Genomic DNA, 19,736 nt, shown 5'->3' with positions numbered 1-19,736 from the left:
AGATGTGTCATCCCTTAATATTGCAAACTTTGAATTGTTTTTGTTGCATGACTATATATTTGAAAAGGGCCTGTCATATGTAGCTGATTGTGATTGAGAGATGTACATATAAAACATCTTTAAATAAAAATTATCAAATAAAAAAGATAGCATACATGTTGGTAAATATAATAAATATTTAATATGTGTTTAAACTATTTTTAAAGTCATTTGTAATTGATATGGTAGGTACAATGAATTTTATTAAAAAAAAATATATTAAAAATACATTTAAATTTAATTTATATAAAATATAGTAGTTAAAAACAAAAAAAATGTATAGATATTATACTTGTTGGTACATTTTAAGATTGTTTTATTCATCTAAATTATAGGACTAGTCATGAATTATTAAATGGAGCATTTCAAAAATAGTAGCTGTGGGGTAAGGTGTGTCAGATGCTGCAAGTATTAATTAATAATAATTGTAAGCTTTCTCTCATATTGTTAACTATTTAATAAAAACAATATTACAAAATGTTAAACTGTTTCACAACACTCAGATATTCTTATTTTACTGAAAATATAAAAAAAATGTGCTGCAAAATAAGACGTTGGGATTGGGCATTTAGTTATTTTTTCAGTTGTTTTGTTTTTAAGTATTTTTTCCTTTTAATTTTAAAATCAAATTGTTTACATTTCCCTAATTATCTAATTTAACACTTGACATGGCACAACTAACCCCTAATGTGGCGAATGTTGTCGTTGGACCACTTTTTTTTTCTTTCATATTACATGTCCCATCAACCTGGATAAGCCTGTTTTCATCGGTTCTTATCGTGGAATGACATACTGCTGGATGGCGCGATTGACCAGTCAGAATTAAGTATTCCACAGAGCTGTGTAATGATTCACTTTATAGCAGACATCCTGACAAAAGTATTCGTTTTTATCTATTTACCTTGAGGACAATTTGTCAAAAGCGGCACAGCTTACCCCACTCTTCCATTCTTGACTACATATAAAATGATTGTGATGTCTCTGACTGTGTCTTTCCAGCATGACTGAACTGGAGAAGGAGATCAATAATCTTCGCAGTGGCTTAAAGAGCGTAGAGAGTGTAAGTGCTGCATGATTCCTCTTTGTTCTCAAGCTTAAAAGCAAATCATCTACACAGGCTCTCTCTCATGCAGGAGTTAGAATACCAGAAGAAGCGTCCTCAGGAGTATGGAGATAAGTTTGTGTCTGTAGTCAGCCAGTTCATCACAGTGGCCAGTTTCAGCTTCTCTGATGTTGAGGACTCCCTCGGTGAGGCCAAAGAAATGGTGAGTGTGTGTTGGACCGCGTGTGTTTGTTTGTGTGTATATCTTAAAGGTGCACACATCCAGCTGAAGAAACAGGCTGCAGTCACTCTGAATGTCCTGCTGCGCGCAGGAGCTGACCTTCAACCTCTCGCTGAGAACGCTTCCTATGTAGTAACCCTGGCACTCTCACTGGCCCCTGGGGGCCCTACAGGACATCGAGGAGGAAAAGGACATACAACTCTTATTGCTTTCGCAAGCTCCATCTGTACAAAGGGAGGCACACAAACACATAATATCTTCCAGGCCTGTGAGGGGAAATGGGTATATAAAATGTCAAGGTTTTTGAAAGCCAAAATGCAGCAAATTCATGATATTGTGCTTCTATGACAGGAATGTGAATGTTTTGTATGTAAAAATCTCTGATAAATAGGACAGCCCACATCCAAGTTCTTAGAAATGTACTCTTTATATTCATGTTGGTTTCATATTTCATGATATCTCAATGGTTATTTCCCAAAAAAGTTTTAAAATGTATTTTTATGTGTAGTACAAGGTATATTTTATTTATTTATTTATTTTCATAATATCATGAATTAAGTTTTTTTGTTTTTTTTATGTTTAGGGGCTGTTTACACAACTTTTTATGCATTTTGGCCATTCATTTACACAACAACGGTGTTTTGGGTGCCTGAAAATGAGATTCAAAGTGCAAGTTTTTGAAAACGATACTGTTATCGCCCTCTGTATTAACTACAAAAACACGAATTTGTGAAAACTCTGACATTATGTGCATGAGTATTAGGTGTTCAGTCAACAGGTGCATAGTTTTTCTTTACAAAATGACATCGCCAACTACTGGCCTGGCAGGATAATACAACATTTTTAACAGTTTTTGCTGATTCGTTTGAGCAAGGATCGACAACGTTGTCGTCTGTATGTGATTGGGCTGGGCGATATCGCATGCGATTGTCACGAGCATTTCGTCAGTAAAGCCGGTTCCCTGATTACTGCTAAATCGCCATCACCTGCTTTCAAATGGAGCGCCATTTAATAGACAGAGCCGTAGTTCACTGACAAGCTACGCAATATCGCGTTCATTATCGAAGGCGGTTCATCTGCGATAATGAATGCAATATTGCGTAGCTTGTCAGTGATCTATAATTCTGTCTATTAAATGGCGCTCCATTTAAAAGCAGGTGATGGCGATTTAGCGGTAATCAGGGAACCGGCTTTACTGACGGTAAATGCGCGTAACAATTGCATGCGATATATCGCCCAGCCCTAGTATGTGAAAACACCAAGTTAAAACTTTTCCGTTTTTAGTACATCATTGTCATGTAAACGTATGCTTAGTTTAAGTTTTAGAAATTTTATGTGCTTTTGTCATATATTTTTATTTAGCTTTTTTTATTTCACTTTCAGTAATTTAGTAACTCAACTTAAACTTATTTCGGTTAGTTGCCAAGGCAGCATTTTTAATTTTCTTTTCTTTTAAGTTTTTCATCTAACATTTATATTTTATTTCAGCTTTATTCGTAATTACCGAAAATGAATAATAGTTGTAGTTAACGTTAACAACACTGCAAATTATTTGAGTCTTACTGGCCTTGATACACAGCCATGAGGGTACGCAGGGGTCGTCTCTATGATATCATTTCCTGTTTTGTTTCTTTTTTTCCCCCATGCATGTTGGTCACAGTGGACAAAATTTCAAATGTTTTTGCATTATTAATCAGCAGTGAAACAGTTTTGTTAACGGTTTTCTTTTCAAGAATTTAAAATTTAATTAAGCTTTTTTCTTCATTATGCCGTTGCATGAGCTATTTTATGCCTATGCATGAGCTGCATTTTAATGTATTTTTGAATTACTTGATAGAGAGGTCATGCATGTCAATGCACAATAACATGCCATATGCACTCTATAGCAGAAAAGCTTTAGCTCCAACCTAACCTAGGCCTCCTGTCTGAAGTCTGAGACAGATAAGAAGAGATAAAAAAGCAGGGCAAAGGAGAAATAAAAATATGCCCCTTGGCTCAGGCACATACAGGCCCATGGAGGAGCTGTTCCATATGGCAGTGATAAAGGCACATCAAAGGTGTAGTGGGAAGGCTAGGCCTCCTCCCCTGTGGTGAGACGGCACGAGGCAACAGCAGTGCCGTGGCAAGACTCCAGTCCCCTGTGTTTAGGCTGTAATCAGCCACTGGAGAAACCTTGGTTAACAAGACCACTTTATGCCTTGCTACCGGTGACCGGATAACTAGCAGTGCGTCACACAGTTCATTTACTAGAACTTCATTAGACCCCCAGAGTTTGTTATGCTACTGTTTGCCCATTCCACTGCACTGTTTTTCCCTCTAGGTTTGCCCTTTTTTTGCATTGTAAAAATTTTTTTCCCATTGCAAATTGTAAAAAAAAAAAAAGATGAAAAAAGTTACATCCTACATTCATTATTTTTATGACATGTTAACTAAAAATATTGCTTTCTGTGATGAAATGAATATTGTTGTTGAAAACTGTGCTGTAAATATTACCACATTATTTAGCAGCATTATTCAGTGACATATAAATGATTAATCACGTGTATTTAACACGTTCCTTTTTCAATTTATCTTTAAGATATTTTATCTTACAAATATTTTTGGTGCATTATTTATTTATTTTGAACAAAAAAATTGTCTCTCTGCTGCATTATGGAACAGTAACCACAATTTCAAGTCCCAGAAACCATTATTGGTCTGAAAATTATAAACAAGCCAGTCATTTTTAGCTATTATTTTAAAAACAGTACACATAAATTAAGTTGCAAGAAAAAAAATGGTTGTGCCACAGTATGTTTGTGCATCTAAAATATTTTAAGAAGTGTTTAAGAGTGTTTTTTCAGGATTTTCTTGAGGGATTCATGTTCATGTCATTACTCTGAAAGTAGCGCGAGCAGGAAATGGCTTTCATATGACCAGTGCTTCTGTTCACCAGTTCTTAAAGGCAGTCAAGCACTTCGGCGAGGATGCTGATAAGATGCAGCCTGATGAGTTCTTTGGGATATTCGACCAGTTCTTGCAGTCGTTTGCAGAGGCCCGTCAAGAGAACGAGAACATGCGCCGACGCAAAGAGGAGGAGGAGCGCAGGGCACGAATGGAGGCTCAGGTCTGTGAACCTTATATATGAAGTTTTGGAATATATATATATATATATATATACTCCTATATACTCATTAGCCACTTTATTAGGTACACCTTGCTAGTACCGGGTTGGACTCCTTTTGTCTTAATTCTTTGTGGCATAGATTCAACCGGGTGCTGGAAACATTCCTCAGAGATTTTGGTCATATTGACACTAGCATCATAGAGTTACTGTAGATTTGTCAGCTGCACATCCATGATGCGAATCTCCCATTCCACCACATCCCAAATTGCTCTATTGGATTGAGATCTGGTGACTGTGGAGGCCATTTGAGTTTAGTGAACTCATTGTCATGTTCAGAAATTAAGTTTGAGATGATTTGAGCTTTGGTTTTAGAAGACTGTGGTCATAAAGGGATGGACATGGTCAGCAACAATACTCAGGTAGGCTATGACTTTTAAACGATGCTCAGTTGGTAATAAGGGGCCTAAAGTGTACCAAGAAAATATCCTCCACACCATTACACCACCAGCACCAGGCTAAACTCTGGATACAAGACAGGATAGATCAATGCTTTCATGTTGTTTACACTAAATTCTGACCCTTCCATCTGAATGAAGCAGCAGGAATCAAAACTCGTCAGACCAGGCAGCGTTTTTCCAATCCTCTATTGTCCAATTTTGTTGAGCCTCAGTTTCCTGTTCTTAGCTGAAAGGAGTGTCAACCAGGGGTGTGTTTTCCAAAGCGAACTATGGTCACAAGTTCCATCGTTACCAATAGAGTTTAATGGGACTTACGACCATAGTTGGCTAACGATGCTTTTGGGAATCTCACCCCAGTGTGGTCTTCTGATGCTGTAGCCCATCTGCTTCAAGGTTCGATATGTTGTGCGTTCAGAGGTGCTCTTCTGCAGACCTTGTTCTAACGACTGGTTATTTGAGTTATTGTTGCTTTTCTATCATCTCAAACCAGTCTGGCCTTTTCCTCTGACCTCTGGGATCAACAAGGCATTTCCACCCACAGACCTGCCGCTCACTGGATATTTTCTCATTTTCCTGTTCATTCTCTGTAAACCCTAGAGATGGTTGTGTGTGAAAATCCCAGTAGATCAGCAGTTTCTGAAATACTCAGACCAGCCCGTATGGCACCAACAACCACATTCAAAGTCACTTAAAGGTGCCCTAGAACTTTTTTTTAAAAGATGTAATATAAGTCTAAGGTGTCCCCTGAATGTGTCTGTGAAGTTTCAGCTCAAAATACCCCATAGATTTTTTTTTAATTAATTTTTTTAACTGCCTATTTTGGGGCATAATTAGAAATGAGCCGATTCAGGGTGTGTGGCCCTTTAAATCTCGTGCTCCACGCCCCAAGCGCTCGCGCTTGCCTTAAACAACTTAAAAAAAGTTCAAACAGCTAATATAACCCTCAAAATGGATCTTTACAAAGTGTTCGTCATGCTGCATGTTTCATGTTTCGTCATGTTTATTTTGATGTTTACATTGATTCTGAATGAATTTGAGGCTGTGCTCCGTGGCTAACGGCTAATGCTACACTGTTGGAGAGATTTATAAAGAATGAAGTTGTGTTTATGAATTATACAGACTGCAAGTGTTTAATAATGAAAATAGTGACGGCTCTTGTCTCCGTGAATACAGTAATAAACAATGGTAACTTTAACCACATTTAACAGTGCATTAGCAACATGCTAACGAAACATTTAGAAAGACAATTTACAAATATCACTAAAAATATCATGTTATCATGAATCATGTCAGTTATTATCGCTCCATCTGCCATTTTTTGCTATTGTCCTTGCTTGCTTACCTAGTCTGATGATTCAGCTGTGCACATCCAGACGTTCTGCCCTTGTCTAATGCCTTTCATAATGTTGGGAACATGGGCTGGCATATGCAAATATTGGGGGCGTACACCCCGACTGTTACGTAACAGTCTGTGTTTTGTTGAGATTCACCTGTTCTTCAGAGGTCTTTTAAACAAATGAGATTTATTTAAGAAGGAGGAATCAATGGAGTTTGAGACTCACTGTATGTCTTTTCCATGTACTGAACTCTTGTTATTTAACTATGCCGAGGTAAATTCAATTTTTGAATCTAGGGCACCTTTAAATCACCTTTCTTCCCCATTCTGATACTCACTTTGAACTTCTTCAGATCGTCTTGACCACATCTACATGCCTAAATGTATTGAGTTGCTGCCATGTGATTGGCTGATTAGATATTTACGTTAATGATCAGTTCAACAGGTGTACCTAATTAAAGTGGCCTGTGAGAGTGTGTGTGTGTGTATTTGAAAAATCTCAGCTAAGAAATTTAAGTAACTGACAGCCAAACCACTTATCTCAGCAGGTCCATAACTCTTCATTCTTCACCCATTTACTGCTAAATATGATGTCCTCTGTTTTGATGTGTTTCAGCTCAAAGAGCAGAGGGAGAAAGAAAGGAAGGCTCGAAAAGCCAAAGAGAACGGAGAGGACGACGGGGGCGAGTTTGACGACCTGGTGTCTGCTTTGCGTTCTGGAGAGGTTTTTGATAAAGATCTGTCGAAGATGAAACGCAATCGTAAACGCATAAACAGCCAGACATCAGACACCGGCAGGGAGCGTCCAATTACCAAGCTTAACTTCTAAACGGCAGTCCAGCTGAGCAACCACTGAGACGCATTTCATTACAACCAAACAACCTCCTTGCAGTGGTGGATGACTGGAGGACACTCATTAGCTCCTCTACTCAGATTAAACACGATCTGGAGTAGTGGAGGAAACCGTGTTTACCCAAAGACACTCAGTTTATCATGTGTCACTTGACTGTAAAGGAGAATCTGTCTAAATGCAGAGAAAAGACTCTTAAGGACTTAAAAATATGGCTGCCAAATGAACCTAATTTAATGATGCAGGAGCACCAGGATTATTATCAGAGATTGAGATAAATGTGAGTTTACTGATTGGTTATGAATCAGAAGCTCATGTTCATTTGACCACATAAACTTGCAATTCTTGTCAATCCCTTTTTTCTTACTGTAACAAAACAAATTGCCAAAAGTGACACTAGCTCTTGGCTCCCAACCGAACTACTCAATTTCTTCCTTTTCTGACTGATTCAAAGTGGGAACAGATGGTTATTTAAAGAGGTTTAATGACAAGTGTCTGTATATAGGTCACTGAAAATCTGTAAAGTGACTCTGTACCCCTTTAAGAGAGGGGTTTGCCCTTTTTACTAAAGGTGATTTTTTTTTTTTTTTTAATACATATAGGAATATTACTGACATCGATAACTAGGGCTGGGGGTTGCTTATTTCAGAAAGATGACTGCATTGTGATATCCAGTACAGGCTGACTGGGAATGATTTTTTTAAAGGTGTGTTTTTAGGGGCCTCTGGTGCCCATGTTGCGTCTTAAACACTGTGGACGGTCGTTGTACAGACACTATGCAGTTTCTGATGTCAAGTGTTGGTCTCTCTGTGAAATGTAGTCATATTTAAAATGATCCGTAAGTAACTGGATCAAGGCAATACTCTTCTTCCTTTACGTTCTTCCTTCCTGACTGGAGTCTCTCCTGGTTTTTCATCAGCAGCCTAGTTGTATGACAAAGTTTCCTTTTTCAGTGCAAGATACCTCCATTGGACTTTTATAATTTAAGGAAAACTCAGCCTTCCATTGTAAGATGAATCATAAGAGAATAAATGGAAGAATCTGAAAAGTATTTACTGCTCTATGCTATCATTTGAAGTAACATTTGACTGGGATAAAAAATAGGGTTTTATAATAAACAAAAAACAGAAACAATACTGTTTAGTAAAAACATTGTCACCACACTGTTCATTTAGTTTTTGCTGGATCAAATGTAGTCAGATGATGCCTCCTGGTGGCCATTATTCACAATTCAAACAATGACAAAAAATATTATTTAAACCAGAACTGATTCATTTATACACTTTTATCATTATAAAATGTTTAGGAAATTTCAAAAAGTAATCAGTACATTAAATTAAAAAGAGTCTTAAAGGTTTACAAAACTAGTCCTGTGACACGTAACAGTCATAGAGTACAACATTTATTCAGCATTTAATGATTTCCTTTACAAAGAATCTACATCAGAAGACTGCTGTGCTCCCAAGCTCAGAAGCCGTACCTGCAATCAGGCAGAAATAGATGTTTTAACCTTTACATCCTCTAAGTCAGCGCAGAAGGAAGCCTCCACTGAGGGGGTCGTCGCTCTCCTGGGTAAAGCTGGCCACACCGCTGTAGTGAGCATGACCTTTGACCTCCACTACCACAGCCTTGAAGTCCCCACACATGGTCTCCTTCAACAACAGAACAGCTACAAATCACTGATTTTGTTAAAGAATCAAGCATATAAAATACATTTCCAAGACTAGGCTCTTAAAGGGGACCCAATATGTCATGTAAGTCTCTGAAGTTTCAACTCAAAATAGCCCACAGATCATTTATTATAGCTTGTCAAATTTGCCCCTATTTGGGTGTGAGCAAAAACAAGCCATTTTTGATGCTGATGCTTCCAGCCCCTTTTCCAGAAGAAGGCAGCTTAACAGCTTTAATAGCTTGCGCTTCAGTTGCTCAACAACAACAAAGCTGGAGAATCTCACGCAGCCAAAATGACGATTGTCAGTAACGGTGTTCAGCCTTATATTGTTCAAAACAGAGTCAGACACTGATGGTGAGAATCAGGAAGAAGTTACAACTTATAGAATGCATCTGGACGTTTCTGAACAGTTAGTGGATAAATGTATGTAGCTGCTGTGGAGTTAATTCACCTCATTGACTAGCATGTGCAAATCCAGCATTGAACTGACCATCGTTTGTGAAGCAGTCCAGCGTAAAATGACGGCATGGCAACAGTACAACTCTTCCTCTTCTCTAAAGCAGCCCAACATGGCCTCGCCCCCTAGGTTGCGTGTTGTAGGGCCCAAGGTTTATGTAAATTTTAGTCATTGTAGCCTACCAGCCATTTGTTGTGGTCCTTAAACAGAGAATTCTTTAAAAGAAAATATCTCCCTTTGCTTTAAAGGTGCCATCGAATGTTTTTTTACAAGATGTAATATAAGTCTAAGGTGTCCCCTGAATGTGTCTGTGAAGTTTCAGCTCAAAATACCCCATAGATTTTTTTTTATTAATTTCTTTTAACTGCCTATTTTGGGGCATCATTAAATATGAGCCGATTTATGCTGCTGCCCCTTTAATTCTCGTGCTCTCCGCCCACAGAGCTCGCGCTTGCCTTAAACAGTGCATAAACAAAGTTTACACAGCTAATATAACCCTCAAATGGATCTTTACAAAGTGTTCGTCATGCATGCGGCATGCATGCGTCGGATTATGTGAGTATTGTATACTGTTATATTGTTTACATTTGATTCTGAATGAATTTGAGGCTGTGCTCCGTGGCTAACGGCTAATGCTACACTGTTGGAGAGATTTATAAAGAATGAAGTTGTCTTTATGAATTATACAGACTGCAAGTGTTTAAAAATGAAAATAGCGACGGCTCTTGTCTCCGTGAATACAGTAAGAAACGATGGTAACTTTAACCACATTTAACAGTACATTAGCAACATGCTAACGAAACAATTAGAAAGACAGTTTACAAATATCACTAAAAATATCATGTTATCATGGATCATGTCAGTTATTATCGCTCCATCTGCCATTTTTCGCTATTGTTCTTGCTTGCTTACCTAGTCTGATGATTCGGCTGTGCTGCTCCAGACGTTAATGCAAATACTTGGGGGTGTACATATCAATGATCCCGACTGTTACGTAACAGTCGGTGTTATGTTGAGATTCGCCTGTTCTTCGGCGGTCTTTTAAACAAATGAGATTTATATAAGAAGGAGGAAACAATGGAGTTTGAGACTCACTGTATGTCATTTCCATGTACTGAACTCTTGTTATTTAACTATGCCAAGATAAATTCAATTTTTAATTCGAGGGCACCTTTAAATTTTGAGTGTCGTAACTTTGCAGATGTTGTTTATGCTCTAACAGCAACATTACACACTAACTAAAGTTAAAAAAGTGAAATCATAATCAACCACCCCTTTAAATAGCTGAGCTGTATTATATAATACCTCACTTATTAACAGTGAAATTGATATGAAAATCTGTTTTTATTTGCTACAGGTACCTCTTTTGCTGTTCCTGTAAATACTGATCCTGTAGCTCCGCTCTGGAAGCTTCTGGTCTGGTTTAGTCCGATCAGGCCTTTATGGTACTGAAGAGCTATACGAGCAGTAACGCCAGACCCTGTAGGGCTTCTATCCACCTGACAAGCCATATAACAGACCTCTGTCACACAGACTGAAGAGCAAAAGACAAGACCAGTTGATATCACTTTAGGATATCAACTTGAAGGGCAGAACTTCCTGTGTATGGATTAATATAAACATGTCACAACTGGTTTTACCTGTGCGTCCGCAAACACACACACATTGGCTGTGGGCTCTTCAGAATAAGCATCTTTGCCGTCAGTAAGGATTGTCCCATAGAGGAAGGCCAGATCCTCACTGACTGGATGGTACAGCTTTACCTATGGTCATTACGATAATTAGTCTAATAAATTATGCAAATTATAGATTAACAGTGTGGAATAAAGTAGTCTTATGCTTCTTTCCTTTGCCAGAAAAAACCCCAACTATAAATCAATCAATAATCATCAAAGAATCAAACAAGGTCCTATTCGAAACTGAAATTCCGAAATAAATAAATGTTTTTATCCAGCATCACCTTATTCGATTCATAGATTAATCTTGTTTGATCCCATTAGGATTAGTTAGAAAATATGATTCTTTACGAATTTTGTTTAGCTGTTTTTGCCTTAAAAATCATTGGATTGGATTCATTTGACCAGTTCTCTTTATTAATCACTTATATTTTCAGTTTTCATTTTTAGTCTTAACAACACTGGACCAGTTACCTGGGATTTGACAGCATCGCTCACAGCAGTGGCTGCATCCACCAAATCTCTAGTTTTGGACTTACTGACATCCAATCCAAACTTCTCAGCACTCACAAAAGCATAAAGAGCTCCACCATAACTAATGTCCACAGTGATGGACCCATATCCTGGAACAGAGACACTCACATCTAGAAAAACAAGAAAAAAAAGACAATTTAAAAATTATATTATAAAAACAAGTATGACAAAGAATCAAATTGACTAACATAATATACACCAATCAGGCATAACATTAAGACCACTGACAGGTGAAGTGAATCACAGTGATTATCTCTTCATCACAGCATTGGGTGGGATATATTAGGCAGGAAGTGAACATTTTGTCCTCAGTTGATGTGTTAGAAGCAGGAAAAATGGGCAAGCGTAAGGATTTGAGAGAGTTTGACAAGGGCCAAATTGTGATGCCTAGACGACTGGGTCAGAACATCTACAAACAGGCTCTTGTGGGGTGTTCCCGGTCTGCAGTGGTCAGTATCTATCAAAAGTGGTCCAAGGAAGTAACAGTGGTGAACCGGTGACAGAGTCATGGGCGGCCAAGGCTCATTGATACATGTGGGGAGCGAAGGCTGGCCCATGTGGTCCGATCCAACAGACGAGCTACTGTAGCTCAAATTGCTTAAGAAGTTAATGCTGGTTCTGATAGAAAGGTGTCAGAATACACAGTGCATCACAGTTTGTTGCGTATGGGGCTGCATAGCTGCAGACCAATCAGGGTGTCCATGCTGACCCCTGTCCACCACCGAAAGTGCCAACAGTGGGAACATGAGCATCAGAACTGGACCACGGAGCAATGGAAGAAGGTGGCCTGGTCTGATGAATCATGTTTCTTTTACATCACGTGGATGAACGAGTGTATGTGCGTCGCTTACCTGGAGAACACATGGCATCAGGATACACTATAGGAAGAAGGGACACTGGCGGAGGCAGCGTAATGCTTTGGGCAATGTTCTGCTGGGAAACCTTCAGTCCTGTCATCCATGTGGAAGTTATTTTGACACGTACCACCTACCTAAGCATTGTTGCAGACCATGTACACCCTTTCATGGAAACAGTATTCCCTGGTGGCTGTGGCCTCTTTCAGCAGGATAATGCACCCTGCCACAAAGGAAAAATGGTTCAGGAATGGTTTGAGGAGCACAACAATGAGTTTGAGGTGTTGACTTGGCCTCCAAATTACCCAGATCTCAATCCAATCAAGCATCTGTGGGATGTGCTGAACAAACAAGTCCGATCCATGGAGGCCCCACCTCGCAACTCACAGGACTTAAAGGATCTGCTGCTAACATCTTGGTGCCAGAAACCACAGCACACCTTCAGGGGTCTAGTGGAGTCCATGTCTTTTGGCAGCAAAAGGGGGACTAACACAATATTAGGAAGGTGGTCATAATGTTATGCCTGATCTGTGTAATATAATAATATAATACATTGTTCTGAAATGACACCAGCTGAACTTGCAATTTCTTTTATGTTCGTATTGTCATGCTCTGATCATAGTTGTCACCTGTAGCGAAAGCAAAGGCTGGCACACTGAGGAATCTGACAGCTCCGGTTTTCCCATCGGAATATTGTGTAAAGGCCTTCACTAAGCCGCATGGGCAGTGTATGTTTATTTGCGTCTCTGGTGAAGTAGGCGCTTTAATCAAACCATAATCCACCGCAAAGCGCCCGAGCGCAATGACAGCGTGGCCGCACATGGTGCTATACCCTTCATTGTGCATGAACAAGACGCCGAGATCAGCCTCTGCTAACTCACTTCTGACCAGAAGGGCTCCGTACATATCATAGTGACCACGGGGCTCAAACATTAAGACCTTGCGAAGATGATCGAGATGCTCTCGCACATAACGTCTTTTGGCAAGGATGGTGTCCCCCTTCACCTCTGGATACCCGCTCAGGATAATGCGCAGCGGCTCTCCACCTGTGTGCATGTCCACTACTGATAAAACAGACCCAGAGTGAGGGGGCAGCTTTGGGAAATCCATAGATCACTCTGTAGGAAAAAATTAATTAATGAATACATAAATAATAAAAAACAGATTTGCAATAGTCTCAAAACAGAAGCAGAGCTAAAAGCTTCACAAGGTTAAAGATATTGTTCCTGGTCCATTGTTTTACTGGGTACTTTGATTTAACATGCAATGATTTTTTAAATGTTGCAGATTTATGCTAATAAGAATAAGAATTGTCACATGTATTTAGGTCAAAAGACAGTGCAGTTTTTTTTAGTGCCACCTAAATAAATTATTATTGGACTGGACAGTATTTTTGACCCAAAATGAATGAATAAATAAACTTTTGAAATTAAGTCTTAAAACATGGCATAGTTCTATATAAATAAAAACCTGCGTAAATAATTTATTAGCTTAAAAAAATACTTTGGTTAGAGTAAAGCTGAGGGGTAGCATTGTATAGAGGTACATTTATTAAAAAGACTATATGATGTTCTTTTGTAATGGAATCTCAATGTAATCAAAACAGGTAAACTACTGTCAAATTGCTAAATGTGATTCCAGACCAGTAATATAATCCTCTTACAACTGTTGTCCAATCTTCACTAAAACTGAGTCATATGATTATCAGACCATTAGTGACATGATGTAACTGTAAATTTTGTAGTCGGCAAACTGTAACAAAAGTAGTCTATTGAGTTGTTTTGAATCTGCTTTGGCACTCAACTTTGTGTATGTCTTTCTGGTATCATGTCAAAGCTGTAGGTGGAATATGACACTATGATTACTGATGATTACTGTAGCTCTAAAGGATTGTTCATGCATCAATAAAACAATCAACATATTGTTTGCTCTTCATACATTTTGGGACCATAAAAAGCCCCGTTGTACCCTAATCCTAAAGGCTAATAAAGAAATACACTGCAACACAGGTGTCAGAATTGTGTCCAGCGCTAGTTTTAATGAAATAATTTGAGATGCAAAAAGCAACTTACCGTCACTGCTTTACTCTGTTGATAAGCTACTTATAAGAGACAGCAAGTTTTGTTAACACGTCAACGAAAATATTAGCCCATGTATTATATTTAAGGACTGTTTATTTAAAAAAAAAAAAAAAAAATGTGAACACTTTTAAATGGAACAATTCTTTTACAAATTTTTTCTCCGACTTTTTTGGGGTTTTTGCTTTTCCAAACTTCATGTGCACATTGTGCAGTGGCTCTTTACTGCCTCTCTGTGGTCTGGATGAGAATGACACATCACTTGCCTTGACGTCCCAAGCTGCTTTTTTTATTTTGCAAGATAAAGATAACAATTACTAATAAAAAAAACAATGAGGGTTGTGTTACATTATCACAAAGCTTATTATACTGGACGAAACCTGCAAAAACAATAAATACGTGAATAAATAAATCCACAAAATTATACATAAATAAATATATAAAGTAAATAAATATGCAGATAAATGTATAAATCCATATAATCCTGCATAAATAAATATAAAAAATAATAAAATGTGCTAGCAGATAAATAATTGAATAAATAAAACCAATTTTTGGGAGAAATTTAAAAAAAAAAAATGTTGAAGGAAATGCAAAACTGAAAGCTGATTTTAACCTAAACAACCAATGGTGGTGTCATGCACCTAATTATTTTATTATTGTCCACAGGCTCAAGTCTCAATTATTTCAGGGTGATGTTTTAGACAGACTCTACGATCTTCTGTATGAAAACAATTATTTATTTATTTATTGCTTTTTATTTATTTTCCAAAACATTGCAAATTAGTTGGGCTGACACTATTAAATTAAGCTGTGCCCAACCATAGTAAATAAGTTGAATCAACCTTAATAAATTAAGTTGACCCAACGTAAGTACATTAAATTGGAATAACAGAATTGCATAATGCTGAAATAAAGCAACTTAATCATTTGAAAATCCTTTCCATGATTTTTTTATGTTCATTCAAAGAGTTATTTTTTTGAGTGTATAAATGTTTACAAGAAAAAAACTACTGCCGTGCATATTGAGATGGCACTGACATATTTTAAGCTATGTCAGTGCAAGTTACTTTCGGTTAAAACAGCTCAAACACGCATTTTAGTCTAGGACTAGCTTAAGCCTTGTCTGTGAAGCTGGGGGTATGACTGCTATAACAAATGCAAAAAAAAAATTGGAAACTTTTGCCACCACTGTCATAAGAAATGGTTAAAATATGCTTCCTTTAAAATAAAATGTAGCAATAAAAAGTAATAACATCCTCTTCAAAGGATGATCCACATATTAAAATATAGCAGCCTATATTGTTTTTATTTAAAAGCAGTGGTTGCAGTAACTGGTATTTTGGCGGGATTTTTTGTAAGTTTGTATGTTAAGCGTTGTTTTCTTTGTTAGACTAATAAATTAATAAAAAAAAACCCACAAAATTAAACACACAAAGCTACTTTATAATGAAAATACCTTAGATGAGTCTACCTTTTATGAGCACATTCTGCACGAAGGCGCCCTCTGGCTTCGAATTTGAATGAAAAGAAATGCCTACATTACCGCAACAACCAAATTCAGATATGATAATTGATGTGGTACTAACCGTCTGGAACTTTATCGTGAAAGCGCTAACAATTTCCTTATTGCATCCTTATTGCTTATTCGTTCTTCGATTTCGTTTGAAGTATACCGGCGGGGCCTTAAGACATTGCCCTATTTGTTCTCTAATCATAAATAAAGACCGTGTTGTCAGTTCTCAGATGCCAAATAAGCGGTAACACTTTACAATAAGGTTCATTAGTTAAGCATTAGTCAATGTATTAACTACCATGAGCAATACATTTGTTAGGCTACTGTAGGCCTATTTGTTAACGTTAGTTAAATACAACTATTCATTGTTTGTTCATGTTATTTCACAGTGCATTAACTAATGTTAACAAATACAACTATTAATTTTAATAATGTAGCCTATTAGTAAATGTTGAAATTAACATTAACAAAGATTAATAAATATACTGTAAGTGCAGTTCATTAGTTCATGTTAACTTTAACTAATATTAACTAATGAACCTTATTGTAAAGTGTTACCATGAAAGCATTCTACTAATCCAAGTGGTATTTCAAAATAGATCACATCCCTCTATTTCTCTACGAATGGTTATTTTATATCGGTTCCTTTTTATGAACCGTTTCGCAAAAACTAACTTTGAGAGTTAAATGAAAGACGTGAAATGTTGAAATCACAAACAACAACAACAAAACACATATACAAACAGTGCTAAACAGCAATATTTAGCTAATATTAAAGAACACAAATAAATAGAACACGACGTAATTCCACACGGTCATAAGTGATGATTCAAATGATTTATGTTTTTGAACCAGTTCATTGAAACGAACCGTTCGGACGAACCGATTCTAAAAAATGATTCGAACTTCGTATAGCTCAGAAAAGGTGTGTGTTCTACTTCAAGGGGATGGAAGGCGGAGTTAAACACTTCAAACAAACCATTGCCGCGACGCCGCGCTGAGCGTTTGTTTTCATTTCGACTTCCAGTTCTTCCAAAGGTGCTGTTTGGGAAATAATTGAGAGGAATTGTCAACAACTTGAGACAGCAAACAACGTTCATTCACTGTAAGTTTGCAAAACATTCTATGCTAAATGAACGGTTGAACTACAAGCCATGAGTTGTGCCATGCTACCTTTTACTGTCAGGTACTAAAAAGGCATTAAAATTAACCACAACATCAGTTCATTGTAAGGTTTTCACATCTCATGGTTTGTATAGTTATTTGTTTTTTTTAAATAATTATTTAATTTTATAAAAAACAGCGGTGACCATGCAGACACTAGGTGTAGTGCAACGTGTATTTCACCTGACAGTGCAAGTTGCAATAATGCTAATTAATGAACTGTATTATACAATTAAATTGTATAATAAAGCATACAGGTTGTCATTAGTTTCACATTACTGGACTAATGATGCTTTCCAATTTTTATCTTTTAATCTTTGTGCTTATGTTCTTTTATTTCACATTGACATGGCAATAACTATTTGTTGTGACACAACAGCAGTTGAGTGTTTATGTTCATTTATACAAGAAAACTAGAAAAGAGACAGATAATGGAAGTTTAGAAATTTGTTTTTCTAGTTTCTTCTGTTCACGTGGTCAAGTGTAAAGATCGTAGATGAATAGATTATACCAAGCACATACACCAGAAGTGGTCCCCCCATGTCTTAATATTTTTCTGGAGCATGAGTTAAACAGCACTGTCCTTATGTCTAAGTAATCTGATTCTTTCTAACTGTGATTATTACTGCCATCCGCACCCATGCCTGTATCCCACTGCACCTAACAGGTCTTTTCAGTGTGAGGCTTTGTCTGGTCTTGCTGTTCCATTAATTAGCTGGATGTTTTGGGGCGCTGTCATTGTTCTGTCATAGATGGATTTCTGCTTTTGCATTATGACCCAGAAATGTGTGTTTAGTTGTGTGAAACTGAAGCCACCTTTGAAAGAGTGTCACATTGGAAACCATGTCCTTGGAATAATAATAACACTACAGACAGTGTCATCTGATACAGTTTCACTCAAAGTTGAACATTTGGAATGAGGACGTGTGTGTCATGTTATGACACTGCACATTATGAGCGGCATTTATGAGACCCCAATACAGCTGTGCTGTATTGTCACTGTAGTTCATCAGTGGAATTAAAATTTAATTAGCATGCAGATGCCATCTGTTTGACTGAATATTAGACTTTTATCTCACAAAGCCTGTCAAGAATATTTCCGGGTCATATTTTACCCAAAAATCAAAAGTAAAGCAATTGAATGAAGGCTGTTTTAGTACCATTACAATTTGTTTATGATTTAATTTGTTTTGTTTTGTTTTTTACTTTACATTCAGAAATATTATACTGAATCAGGATATATATTATAATATATAATAATAATAAGATTAAATGCAGTCTTATACTGTTTTTTTGTTGGACTGCCTTTAATTTATACTGATTTATATTGATTTTAATTGTGTGTGTGTACAGCTACTGAATGGCTTAAAATCTGTAAAAGGTTAATTAAATGTAAAAATGAAACAAAAGTTGGTAAAATGCTCAATGGTTGCTTGACAAAATAATATTTTTAGAACAGAAAAAATGTAAAAAGTCAGCACAACAAAGCTTAAATACAGTAATTTAATAAAGGATTCTCTCACACCAGTGATTACATGTAACAAATCATGTAAAAATGTATAATATTTTATTAAGAAATTAACATTTTATCAGACTTTTTTAATTGCCTTAATCTTTTAAACAACTGAGAAGATAGTGATCAAACTACATTTTATAAAAATGATGGATTGAAAGGTAATGATTAGCCACAAGTATTCGGTGAAGTGATTGATGCTCATAAGTCTGTTTTGTCAATTTCTATTATATTCAAACCAACAGCCTGCCTAAGTTTTTGATGGACCTGATAATGTGTGAAGGGTGAACTATGTTTGATTTTTTTTTTTTGGTAATTATAAAATGTGCTGAAGACGTTCTAAATGCTTTTTGCGTAGTTCATTATACTTAATTTTAAAGTTTAAAATAAAATAAAGTTTATTTCTTGGCCTAAATAAATAAACGCGTTACTCAGACACTGATATGTTTGGCTTGTCAAAAATGTTACATTCAGCTGTTACAAATTCGTTGACTTTTACCAGGAAAGCAGTGGTTGGTTTTTTTGATGCACAAAGTTGTTTTTATTGTCTCTTAGAACAAATCTTTTTTTTTTTTAAACCCATGAAAATGCAGATCCTGTTGTAAATGATAGTGAAAAATCACTTTTTAAAACTGTTGTTCCATTATGACCCTCTTAGCAGATTTTAACTTGTATATATATACAGTCATGTGAAAAAGAAAGTTCACCCTTTTGAATTCTATGGTTTTATGTATCATAATGATACAATAAAAAAAAAATAAAAAAAAATCTGGTCTTTAGCAGGTCTTAAAATTAGGTAAATACAGCCACAGATGAACAACAATGCATCACATATTGTACTGTGTCATTATTTATTTAAAGTCCTCCTGTAGTCAATTATTTTATCCCTTAAAACTCATCTTTGATCACCAAAATGACATATTTAAAAAAAAAAAAATTCTGTAAAAAAAAAAAAAAAAAAAAAAATTCTTCATGCCTTAAAATAGCTTGAATGTAACTCTACATCCTTGCCTCATTTAATTTATGCTCTTTACAACATCGGACACATAATGGTAACTAATATCATTAATATCATATCAACAGAAAAATATACCGGGATAACCTGGCTTCTCTCGAGACCCCCCTGCTAGTTTGCTATTAATGATATGCTAAAGCCTGCCAGCACTTTGACATGATTGGTTACAAGGTAGTTTGTGACAT

General features: G+C 36.7%; 3 protein-coding genes across 5 annotated transcripts in view; 2 read left to right on the top strand and 1 right to left on the bottom strand.

Annotated features, from left to right (window-relative positions):
• daam1b (dishevelled associated activator of morphogenesis 1b) overlaps window positions 1–8,123 on the top strand; it is a 115,853-nt gene extending 107,730 nt beyond the window's left edge. The window contains 4 exon segments of the mRNA XM_048206657.1: window positions 1,039–1,099; window positions 1,173–1,304; window positions 4,258–4,428; window positions 6,839–8,123. Coding sequence (XP_048062614.1) covers window positions 1,039–1,099; window positions 1,173–1,304; window positions 4,258–4,428; window positions 6,839–7,051 — 577 coding nt within the window. The 3' untranslated portion in view covers window positions 7,052–8,123.
• LOC125277989 (trans-L-3-hydroxyproline dehydratase) lies at window positions 7,639–14,639 on the bottom strand. Of its 3 annotated transcripts, none has more exons than XM_048206660.1 (6): window positions 14,338–14,639; window positions 13,147–13,383; window positions 11,352–11,521; window positions 10,842–10,964; window positions 10,563–10,700; window positions 7,639–8,724 (listed from the first exon to the last, which is right to left on the bottom strand). In XM_048206660.1, exons 2-6 carry the CDS (start codon window positions 13,373–13,375, stop codon window positions 8,599–8,601), a joined length of 786 nt encoding a protein of 261 aa, XP_048062617.1. In that variant the 5' UTR covers window positions 13,376–13,383; window positions 14,338–14,639; the 3' UTR covers window positions 7,639–8,598. The 3 variants fall into 3 exon arrangements, with proteins under 3 accessions (XP_048062617.1, XP_048062615.1, XP_048062616.1); XM_048206658.1 differs by having other exon boundaries at window positions 12,895–13,383; window positions 14,338–14,603; XM_048206659.1 differs by having other exon boundaries at window positions 8,614–8,741; window positions 12,895–13,383; window positions 14,338–14,614.
• A 2,142-nt stretch (window positions 14,640–16,781) lies between these two features.
• The window catches only part of LOC125277985 (nesprin-1), a 115,982-nt gene continuing 113,027 nt past the window's right edge, over window positions 16,782–19,736 (top strand). Inside the window, 1 exon segment of the mRNA XM_048206656.1 lies at window positions 16,782–16,964. The gene's annotated coding sequence lies outside the window, so the exon portion shown is untranslated.

This window comes from Megalobrama amblycephala, linkage group LG11 (genome assembly GCF_018812025.1).
Source record: "Megalobrama amblycephala isolate DHTTF-2021 linkage group LG11, ASM1881202v1, whole genome shotgun sequence".
NCBI classification, from domain to species: Eukaryota; Metazoa; Chordata; class Actinopteri; order Cypriniformes; family Xenocyprididae; genus Megalobrama; species Megalobrama amblycephala.
This window is presented reverse-complemented; position numbering and strand designations above follow the sequence as displayed.